The following is a 10,872-nucleotide window of genomic DNA, read 5'->3' as shown; positions in this document are numbered from 1 at the left end:
AAAGGGAAGAAACCGGCTATGAAATTTAAGAGACTAGCCAGCATCTTTTCTCATCTTTGCCTCTCGCCTTGTTTCCCAGGGCGTACCTACATTTAAAGATAATACTTTTTAAAAGGTAAGTTAATGGCTTGGAGATCTGATCACAGAAAGGTCGTCTGCTTCAGCAGCAGCTCTCAGCAACTCCAAAGCAAAGGTGGTTCTCTGTCCAGCCGCACCGCGGCGGGGCAGGGGAGCTCAGAGGCGCCCTCCCACCTAACACGCCCGTGCGCATTCTCCCAGCAGCTTCAGTGTCTGACCCCGCAGGATCTACACCAGAGACCTGTTCACGGCTGCTCCACAGAGCTCCTGGTGCCATACATCTCCAACGGGGGTCCGCTTGGATCATTTATTTATCTAGCGCACAGTAAGACAGCACCATTAGGTGTTGGTGGGAGGCGCTACTCTGTCCAAATCCCACCCTGTCCGCGGCGACTCTACATACAAACACACACACACACATACACACACACACACACACACACACACACACACACACACACACNACACACACACACACACACACACACACACACACACACACACACACCCCCGAAGCTGCCTGGTTGAGTGCAAGAAAACGCTTGGAGCAGCGGTCACGACGTCCGGGACCCCTGTCGCTATCTCCCATTTTTTGCTAGCCCGGGTCGACCCGGCAGCGGCACCGGGGCTGTTTGGTATCCTCTGCGTGCTAGTCGGGGTGCGCCTCGGGGTACCCCGCTCCTAAGCGGCGGCGTAGCTTGCTGGAGTTTGACTCACGGGTGGCGGCGGCAGTAGCGGCGCAGAGCCGCGGGCGGCGGGAGCGAGGCGAGCCCGGTCTCTCGCCCTCCGCGCTGCGCTAGGATTGGTTTCTCCCAGAGAGCGTTGACCGAGGGTTGGCTGCGGGCCGGCTGAAGAACAGGTGCACCTCATTGCCCAGGCTCGCCGAGTAACCACCGTGCAACGCTGCGTACCGGGCTGGGCGAGGGGCTGCTAGGTTGGCCCCCTGTGTCGGAATGCGGCTTGTCAGCGCCCAGCATCCAGCTACTGCTCGCCCGGGCCCCTGAGGGTGACGTGAGGATTTGAGGTGGGGACAGCGGCGGTGCGGCCGGACGCCCCAGGGAGCGGGCCGGGCGCGGCGCACCGAGGATGCCGGCGAGGCTGGAGCGCTCACAGGCGGCGGGCAGCATCAGCACCAGCGGCAGCATCAGCATCAGCATCCACGGCAGCATCAGCATCAGCGGCAGCATAAGCACCACCGGCAGCCGAGGGACCCCGTCGCGCAGGAGGCACCTAGGCGGGCTGCAGGCTCGCCCCGCCGCTCCCTGACCGGCCGGCGGCGCCGGGGCCGGTCTCGCCCCTCTACCGAGCGCCTCGCCGCCCCCTCCCCGGCCCGCGTCCCCTCCCCCGTCCTCTCCTCCCCGCCCGCCGCCCGCCTCTCGGGGGGAGGGGCGTGGGGGCAGGGAGCCGATTTGCATGCGGCCGCCGCGGCCGCTGCCTGAGCCGGAGCCCGCCGCCGCCGGAGCCCGCGCCCGCGCCCGCGCCCGGCCCGCGCGGCCCCATGCCTCTGGCGCGGCCCTCGGGGGGGCGAAGGTGAAGATCGGCTCCTAGGATGAGTGAAGGGGCGGCCGGTGCCTCGCCACCTGGTGCCGCTTCGGCAGCCGCCGCCTCAGCCGAGGAGGGCACCGCGGCGGCTGCGGCGGCGGCGGCGGCGGGCGGGGGCCCGGACGGCGGCGGAGAAGGGGCGGCCGAACCCCCCCGGGAGTTACGCTGTAGCGACTGCATCGTGTGGAACCGGCAGCAGACGTGGTTGTGCGTGGTGCCTCTGTTCATCGGCTTCATCGGCCTGGGGCTCAGCCTCATGCTGCTTAAATGGATCGTGGTAGGCTCCGTCAAGGAGTACGTGCCCACGGACCTGGTGGACTCCAAGGGAATGGGCCAGGACCCCTTCTTCCTCTCCAAGCCCAGCTCTTTCCCCAAGGCTATGGAAACTACCACAACAACCACTTCTACCACGTCCCCCGCCACCCCCTCTGCCGGCGGCGCCGCTTCTTCCAGGACGCCTAACCGGATTAGCACCCGCTTGACCACCATCACACGGGCACCCACCCGCTTCCCTGGGCACCGGGTGCCCATCCGGGCTAGCCCGCGCTCTACCACAGCACGGAACACTGCTGCCCCTCCGACGGTCCTGTCCACCACGGCCCCTTTCTTCAGTAGCAGCACGCCGGGCTCCCGACCCCCGATGCCAGGAGCCCCTAGTACGCAGGCGATGCCTTCCTGGCCCACTGCGGCGTATGCTACCTCCTCCTACCTCCACGATTCCACTCCCTCCTGGACCCTGTCACCCTTTCAGGATGTTGCTGCCGCCTCTTCCTCCTCACCCTCTTCCACCTCCTCCACTACCACCACCCCAGAAACTAGCACCAGCCCCAAATTTCGTAAGTAGACGCCTGGCCATGCCGTGCTTCACTGCCAAGTTTTTCTCTGCTCTCCAGCTTTCCTTTCTGCTGGTTGTCACTTCCCCATGCACGTTTGGGGCAGAGTGTGAGGCTATGGTTAAAACTAGCCTCAAGGGGGCCAAAGGTGCGGGTCTATGCTGTGCCTGTGTGTGGAATAGGGGCATCATGTGAACCAAGGATATCTCTGAGCTAGGGCTCATACTTCAGTGGGTCCCAAATGAGAATAGACTCCTGTCTGCAACCAAAGGGTTAAGACGAATTTAAATCCTCACTGCAGACTTGAGAGTGAGCCCAGGTTGTGTTCTACTTACTGGCCTGGGAGAGATGGTGCACCCAACCCTTCCCGCCCTCCTGTGGGAAGCTGTTCTAAGCACAGCCAAAACTGGCCTATGAAAGACCACAAGGGAAGTTATGACCAGTGGAGGGGGGGTCGGGGGTGGGAGGAGATTGGATGCAGGTATTTGGTAGTGATGTCCTCAGGATATAGCTGCCTACTATTCCAGCTTCCCCTGCTCAGGCAGTGACTAAGAAGGATTAATTAGAAGCCATTCAGAGAGCTAGGGAAAAGAGGTGCTCCCAGAAGGACCCCTCCCCTCAACCTGTCCCTGGCCATTGCCAGGTGTGGAAATTGGTGGAAATTGCTTCTGTGGCCACTGGAGTGAGTTAACTGCGAAGAAATGCAAAGGGGACTCTGCAGAGCTGCGGCCCCCAGGGTCCTGAAAAAGTAGGAGGGTTTTTCTTCCTTTTTTTTTTTTTTTCCTTTCCCCAGCTGTGCCAAGCATTTGCTTTTGTTCCTTTCCCAGAGGGGTGAGGGGTGTAAACCTGATCTCCTTTTCCTCCCAGCTGGAAAAGATAAGCAGACTAGGACCCGGTTCAGTACAATGTCCAAGCTCTTTGTAATATGTCAGCCTTTGAATATAACATTTCAACCTGGTTCAGTCGGTGCCAACAGTGGCCAGTGTACCCCCTAAATATGGTCACCTTTCCTTTGGAACTGTAGGCTTTCTATTTTTATGAACATTGCAGGTAACTAATTGACCTCCACCCCACCCTCTCCCCTTAGTGAACAGAAATTGCAGGGACCTTCAGTTTGTACCTGAGGATCAGGATGGAAGAAGACATGTATAACCTGTGAAGGTTATTCAGGACAAGCCCCCCAGTATGTCAGCTCAAGTTCCAAGCACAGCTATTCTGGAAAAAAAAAAAAAAAAGAAAGAAAGAAAAGAAAAAGAAAAAGAAAAAAAGCAAAGAAAAGAATGGGTCTGGATTTGTTGCCTTCATGCTGTATTTGTATTTATGTTTTGAGCTGAAACATCTGGGCAAAAGAGTGTTCCTCTTTATCTGCTCAGTGCGGGAAGAAATCAGATGGTCGCTTTCAGTTGTGTTAATTTTATGTTTCCCTGACCCACGATCTTACCTTGGGTGTTATTTAACCTTTGTGACTTTTTTTTTCTTTTTAAATTTACTGTACTTGTAAGTAAGGAGTAGGGGACAAAGACTTTTGCTTTTACTCTGCCTTAGAAAATTGCATTTATACCTCGATGGCCAGTGGAAGACAGAAAGGCAAAGAGAAGGAAGCTTCCTGCCACAAATGAGAATGGCTGTAGAGCCCAGCACTGTGCAGCTTTCTTCTGCTGTGCTTTCTTCTGCACGATTTCTGAGACCCCATTTTCCAGAAGAGGGAGGGTGCTAGGCTCTCCTTTCAACAAATCTAGCTTGAGTGGTGTGAAGGGATAAGGGGTGGTGCATATGAGCACATTCATTGGACAGAAATAGGTTCCTATCTATCTTGAAGACCTTAGAATCTTCATCTGTTCTGTAGCAGAATTCTGTTGTATGCATGTATTCTGTTGATATGAATAATGGATTGTAGATTTACTTCCCATCCCCGGGGCTGTGGGGCACACATTGGGGCATTTCCCTGTTCTTTCTGTATTGATTTCCTTACCTTCCATTCTGAGGCAGTCTTTAAAGAAGAGCCCGAGGTAATTATTTCTGCCCCTCCATGATCTTGTTCTACATTCAGTAGAAAGGAAGAGATGGCAGCCTGTTTAATAAGTCATGATTATTGACAGGGCTCTCAGCCTCAAGGAAGAGAGGTGGGAAATATGTGCAGGGTCTTGGTGCTTGCATAGACATGCAGACAGTTTTTGTTTGATTAGTAACTAGGGGTCCAGCTCTTTCTCTGTTTGAAATCCTTAAAACAGAGTCGAGTAAAGAGTTAAAAATGCAAACACACAGATTTACCAGTCAATGATCTTGTTTACCTGCACCAATAAGGAACATTTTAATGAAAAGAATAGGAAATGTTAGTTTCCATAAAAGGTGAGTTTAAATAGGTAGGCTGTATGGTAATTCAAAAGATAAACATAGTTTTTTTTTTTTATGTAAGGTTTTTGGCTGATTAATGAGAAGAGAGATAATTTCATTTGTGGGATTACCAGCACTGTTACAGTACACAGAATTATGGCCCAAGTAGCTCTCATTCAAATTATTCACTTGTTTTGATTATGGCCTTCAGTTCTCAGATGAGAAGTTTCTTTGTGCACCTTATGAATTGCTATACTTTAGTAGGTTTGTATTTCCCTTTGCGTCTGCCCACTACCTACTGTTCAAAATGAAGGCAGTTAAAGATGATCACCTATTTTATTTTGTTTGTTTGTTTGTTTTTCTTGTGAGACTAACCCACATATTCTTTAATGACCAGGGTCCTGACTTCTTGAACAGAATATTTCAAGGCTTATAGGATAAATACATGTGTGCTTACTTTTGGAAATGTTATGGCTGCTCTCTGCAAGATACCATATTTAACAACTGGCCAGTGGGTAACATTTTTGCAAAAAATAGATGGTATTGTATTATCTACCTTACTTGCTATGTGAAGGGCTCATTTCTAATGACTATTACCTGCTTTCTGAGGTATTGGGGGAAATGTAAGACTGAACTTAGACAGCAAGCAAGCAAAGTTTTGCATTTGACTCTGCTTTCCTTTTTCATCCCTTGTGCCACTGGGTATGCCAAAACTTTCATGTGTCCCTGAAACTTCTTGCCTTTTCAGTGACCCTGAGCTGGCCTTTCCTGCAGAATTTTTGAAAACATATACTTGAACACATTGCTACTGTAAGATCAGTTGAATAGGATTCTCCTGAAACTGTTTTGTGGCCACTGTATAGGTTAGTTAGCATCTTTTAGACAAAGGAGAGTATGCACTATAGATAGTGGTTTTGTACAATGCATCAACACTTACTCTTTGACAGCAGTTGGAATTCCTTCTTCAGATTTCAAACATGCGTATAGAACACTGCCAATGCAAACAGGAATTGTTCTAGAGTCTAAGAACTCATTTACTTAGCTGAAAGCACTCTTAACAGGCGAAACAACAACAACAACAACAACAACAACAACAACAAATCAAGCCAATGGTTAAGTTCAAAGCCAAGTACAGCTGTTAATGGATTGTACTTGCAGTTATCTTTGAATAGCTCTATAGTGAAGTCTCATGAGCAAGATCACAAGTATTGAATAGTATACTCAAGAGAAGGAATTTGAAGATAAAATGTCCTATTGATGTTTGAACATTGTGTGTGTGGGGGGGTTGTTTTAATTTACTCATCTAGTTAAATAGTTTTATTGAATCATATCACTTGTGATTTTAAAGAGAGCCATTGCTGAAGTCAATTGTTTTCCCGTTTTCCTTTTCAACATCTTTACTTCTTGAGTAAGAGTGCTCTGTTGCTGTGTGAGGAGCTTCAGGTATAATTGATTTAAATACAGTTAAGCTGGCACCTTATGTTCTGTCTACATGAGTCAAGTGTTAAGAGGAATCCCAGCAGAGAAGGTTCTGACCTCACTCATGCATGGTGGTCAACATGAGAGGATTCAGAACTCAAGATCAATGTGCCCGATGAAGTGCAGTTGAATTTATTTCTCCTGTGAGCTTGCATGGCATTCTGAGAACGTTTTTATTTTCTTTGTCATTATTGCAGGATTATGGAGCTGTTCTCCTTTAGCCTGTTATACTGTTAGTCTTGAAATGTGCATACTTCATTTTGTGTTCCTAACCAAAAATAAAGCAATATTGTGGGGATAGGCATAGCTTTTCCAGATTGCTTTGTGGACTTTCTTGAATTTAGTCTAACTTCATTAAAAACAGTATTTTATGCATCTGCCCCTGATGTTGAAGAACTTTGGAAAGGGATCAGAGGCAATTTTACTAGTGAGGAGGGACTTGTGGGCTTGGTTTGTGAGTATAAAACCTATTTTTTTGTTTTGCAGAGGAAGGAAATAAATAAAAATCAATATCAACAGCAAGCAATGCTGGCTCTAGAATTCTATTTGTTACAGAAGAACTCAGGTTCTCTAAGTTTACTATGGGCCACAGAAGAAGTCCTGGTACATACTTCAAATCAGTACTGGCCCCAGGGATCCAACATGTGTGGAAAGAAGTTTCCCCTTTCTCAGGATCTTGCCAGTCTTACTTCTGGTTGTACCACAATGAAAAGAAAGATGGTGTTTGACTTATTCCTTTTATAGAAATTCTTTTCTCAAATTCTCATATCTAGAGCCAAAGCATATCAGGATATTCTATCAGGGATGCTGAAATGAAAGATGAAAATTGGCCCTGAAATATATAAAAGCAAAGGGCAAGACATAAATGTAAGTCTTTAAAATGCAATTGAATCACTTCCGAATAGAACTGAAATTCATTTCAATCTTCAGGCTTGTATGGTGGGTAAGAACAGCACCATTTTGCCTTGAAAAATAGCACTGGCCTTAAACATCTTACTCATCCTTACCAGGGAACATTCCTATAGGCCTCTGTGCCCAGCTAAAGGGGGAAGAACCCAGCCTATAAGAAGCTCATCTTTGGCAGACAGCAGCTTTGCATAAGCTTGTCCTACTCACTCGACTGTTAATGAATGTGATAACTTGTACTTAGCTTGACTTTCCATTTCTCTATTCTTACAGAAGATTTCATTCATTTGTACATCACCTTGCTCCTTACTGTATTGAAGGATGGCTATGCCTGACCAGCTCTTACAGGCTTTTAACTGTGTGTTTATTCTTCAGATCTTTATTTCTTTGATTATGGTATAGACAGTACTAATTGAAGGAAATTATCTTAAATATCTCTATATAAATCCATATCATTTTAGGGCTTTCTTTCTTTCTTGCTTGCTTTGTGTGTGTGTATGTGTGTTTAGGAGAGGTTGTGATTTTTTTATTTATAGTTTTATAATTGACATTTTCATACATTTGTAAAATATTTTAAATAAATTTTAATATTGAACTTTCTTAATTGATTTAGGAAGTTAAAACATATTTCCACTTATATAATTGAACAAATTCTTATTTTATTGGTTTACAAAAATTATCTAATATTCATTGGATATTACCGAAAATTTGTTTTTCTTCATTATATTAGCTTATTTGACACTAATTTGATAGCATTTATTGGATTCAACAGTGCAGTCATATAATTTAATTATACTTACACATTATATTTTTATAGTTCATGTGATACACTTAACTTTTTATATTTATTTTAAACATTTATCAGGAAGTCTTAATTTTTTTTTTAAAGTTTATAGAAGTCACTGTGTAAAAAGTAAATAATTATCCTGGTGTGGTGGCACATGCCTTTAACTCTAACACTCAGGGGACAGAATTCTCTGTGAGTTTGGATGTGTATATGGTGGAAGTCACTTTGGCCAACAGAGAGAGCTTCATCCAAGCAAGGGCTACAGAGGAAGACCCTGTCTCAAAAAGAAAGAAAAAAGAAAGAGAGAAAAAAAGAAAGGAGGTAAGCAAGTGAACAGCAGCAGAAGGACAAGAGGTGGAGGAGGAGGAGGAGGAGGAGGAAAGAAGAGAAAAAGAAGGAAAGAAAGAAAGAAGGAAAGAAAGAAGGAGAAAGAAAGAAAGAAAGAAAGAAAGAAAGAAAGAAAGAAAGAAAGAAAGGAAGGAAGGAAGGAAGGAAGGAAGGAAGGAAGGAAGGAAGGAAGGAAGGAAGGAAGGAAAGAAGGAAGGATGGAAGGGAAGGAAGAAGACAATTAAACATTATACACTTATTCTTCCCATATCTTGTTTTGGAGACATAGTTTATTCTTGAATATGTGTCCAGTTATTTAAGACTAGCATATGCTTCCAGAGAATCATACACTAATTAGTGACTTCTGTTTTAAAGTATTACTGAAGAAGTTAACTGGGGTGATATGTATTTGGAATCTTACCCTCTTGAGGTCAAGACAGGGACATGAGTTCAAAGCCAGCCTGAACTTCATTAAAAGATGTGGTCTAAAATAAATATAAAACAAGACAAAAAAGGAGGCATTAGTGAAGGAATTTATAAGCAAATGATTTCCACAGACACTGTAGTGTGTTCTCTGGAAATCTTTCATAGTTTTTTTCCCGGCCCATCTAATTTAAGGTAATTTCTTTCCTTTAAAAAAATAACCTCACCTTTTGGAGTTTCTTCAAAACATTCAACTGCAATTTAATTGAAAGTACAATTATCTTTCATTTCCACAATTATGTATCATTGGCTTACATAATATTTAGCTAAATTGCATAATTGTTATAACATTGGCATAAAGAAGGTTGTTGCCCCTACCATGTTGGTTAGGGAATAATTCACCTGGCAGCCGTGGAATCATTGGGCAGACGTGAGACTGACCTTTCCACTGAGCCCAAATCTATGTGCCTCTCAGAAGGTGAAGAAGGAATGCGGTGTTAGCCAGCTAGCTAAATAGAATTATATGGAAAAATTGACTGTTTTAGAAGGTGACAGTCAGAGAAAATGAGCAGTTGCTGTATTTACAAGGCATAAAGTATTGTTCTACCAAAGTAGAACAACAATAGAGATGCTTACCAATAACCATGATGACAAAAATGACAGCCACAGACATACATCTCTGTTCCTTATACTAAGGAACTGCATGCACAGCATAAATCATTGACCCATCTTCTCACAGCTCCCCCGATGGCATTTGGGGTATGATGCCCATAGACTAACTCTACGCTCTCCTGTAAAACACACTACTGTGCTTTTCTGTCAGTGTAGATTGGTTATTTCATGCACGGGCACACTACTTAGTCCACTGTGTGGAAACACTGGACCTTGTTAGCTCTCTCCTCTATGTTGTGATACTAAAACCTGCACAGCACTGGACGAGGTAGAAATATGCAAATCTGACTCACTTGTAAAAGATTAGAATGAGGAGACCACCATGTCTTCAACATTGCTTGTTAGGTTCTCATTTATTTAAACACACGTTTAAGATGGAGAAAAGCTGATATTTGGGAGAACCTGAGTGAGACTGTAGAATGCAAGCCTACAGCCTGGAGATCAGAAGACAGGATGCCCAGGGAATGCCCAGGATTTGTTTTGTACCATTGCTACAGAGTCCAATTGTCACAAGCTCTTTAAAGTTTGCAAAGAACTTAAGTCAAAGTAGGGAAGGTCTGCATTGTATTCTCTTCCCATCTAGGCAGTCATCATAAATGATGTTCTGGAGGATAAACAGGTTTGTTTCTCTATGAAAGAGCTTTTTTAGATATGGATTTGTACTTTGGGGAAACCTTAATAATATTTTTAAAGCATATATTATGAAGTCTATCTGTTGGAAACTCATTCCCTTTTTGCTGTTGTTATAAGTGTTAATATTTTGAGCTGTGCTAGTCACTGTTCCTAAACCACAGGCTACTGTTCCTAGGCATAAAAACGGTCAGTTGGAAATTATCCTGCAAAGATGAATTGTGAATTTAGTTTAGTTACAGAACTTTAGCAGTATCCGTGGTAAATTTTTCTTTGTTGCTTTCTTAGAAGTGATAACACACACCAAAGTGCCAAAGGAACAGCTTGTTTATTTGTCTATCTATTTTAAAAGAATCTGTACAATTACCTTAGAATGAATATGGCATAGAGTTGTGAGAGTTGCAATATCTTATTCTAATCCCTTGACATGAATTGTTAGACTAGTCTGATTCTTAGATCGTCTTCCCAAGACTACACACAGCATAAACTATGATAGCCCACGTGCATTACTATAAAATAATCGTCCCCTAAAGGAGAAAACTACAATCGCACCAACATTTGCAGTCAGATTTACTTTAGTTCTATATGATGTTTTACTTTGAGGTGTGGGAGGGTTCTTCACAGGATTCCAATTTTGGAAGACTTTTGAGACTTAGGTAACAATGGAAATGAGAGTGGCCATGTGGAGTCTTGCTGTGAACAAAGAGAGTTTGTGTTACCCTGGCATTTTTTATCTGACTTATTTTTGAAGGATAGACTCAAATATCCTTAGTGCAATCATGCAGGTAATGAACTGGCCAGAAAGCTCTCATATGAAATGCCTGAAGCTGTACAGATTTAAAGATAGGTTTAATATTTAGT

The 10,872-nt window shown here is 44.8% G+C and overlaps 1 protein-coding gene across 5 annotated transcripts in view; it reads left to right on the top strand.

Annotated features, from left to right (window-relative positions):
- The first annotated feature begins 1,339 nt into the window (after positions 1-1,339).
- Nrg3 (neuregulin 3) overlaps positions 1,340-10,872 on the top strand; it is a 1,097,250-nt gene continuing 1,087,717 nt past the window's right edge. For 4 of the 5 annotated variants that reach the window (XM_021181244.2, XM_029468885.1, XM_029468886.1 and 1 more), the window contains exon 1: positions 1,485-2,456. In XM_021181244.2, coding sequence (XP_021036903.1) covers positions 1,628-2,456 — 829 coding nt within the window. In that variant the 5' untranslated portion in view covers positions 1,485-1,627. Of the gene's footprint in view, positions 2,457-10,872 lie in introns of all 5 variants that reach the window. The other variant, XM_021181241.2, reaches the window with a different exon arrangement.

The sequence above is a fragment of the Mus caroli genome, chromosome 14 (assembly GCF_900094665.2).
Source record: "Mus caroli chromosome 14, CAROLI_EIJ_v1.1, whole genome shotgun sequence".
NCBI classification, from domain to species: domain Eukaryota; kingdom Metazoa; phylum Chordata; class Mammalia; order Rodentia; family Muridae; genus Mus; species Mus caroli.
This window is presented reverse-complemented; position numbering and strand designations above follow the sequence as displayed.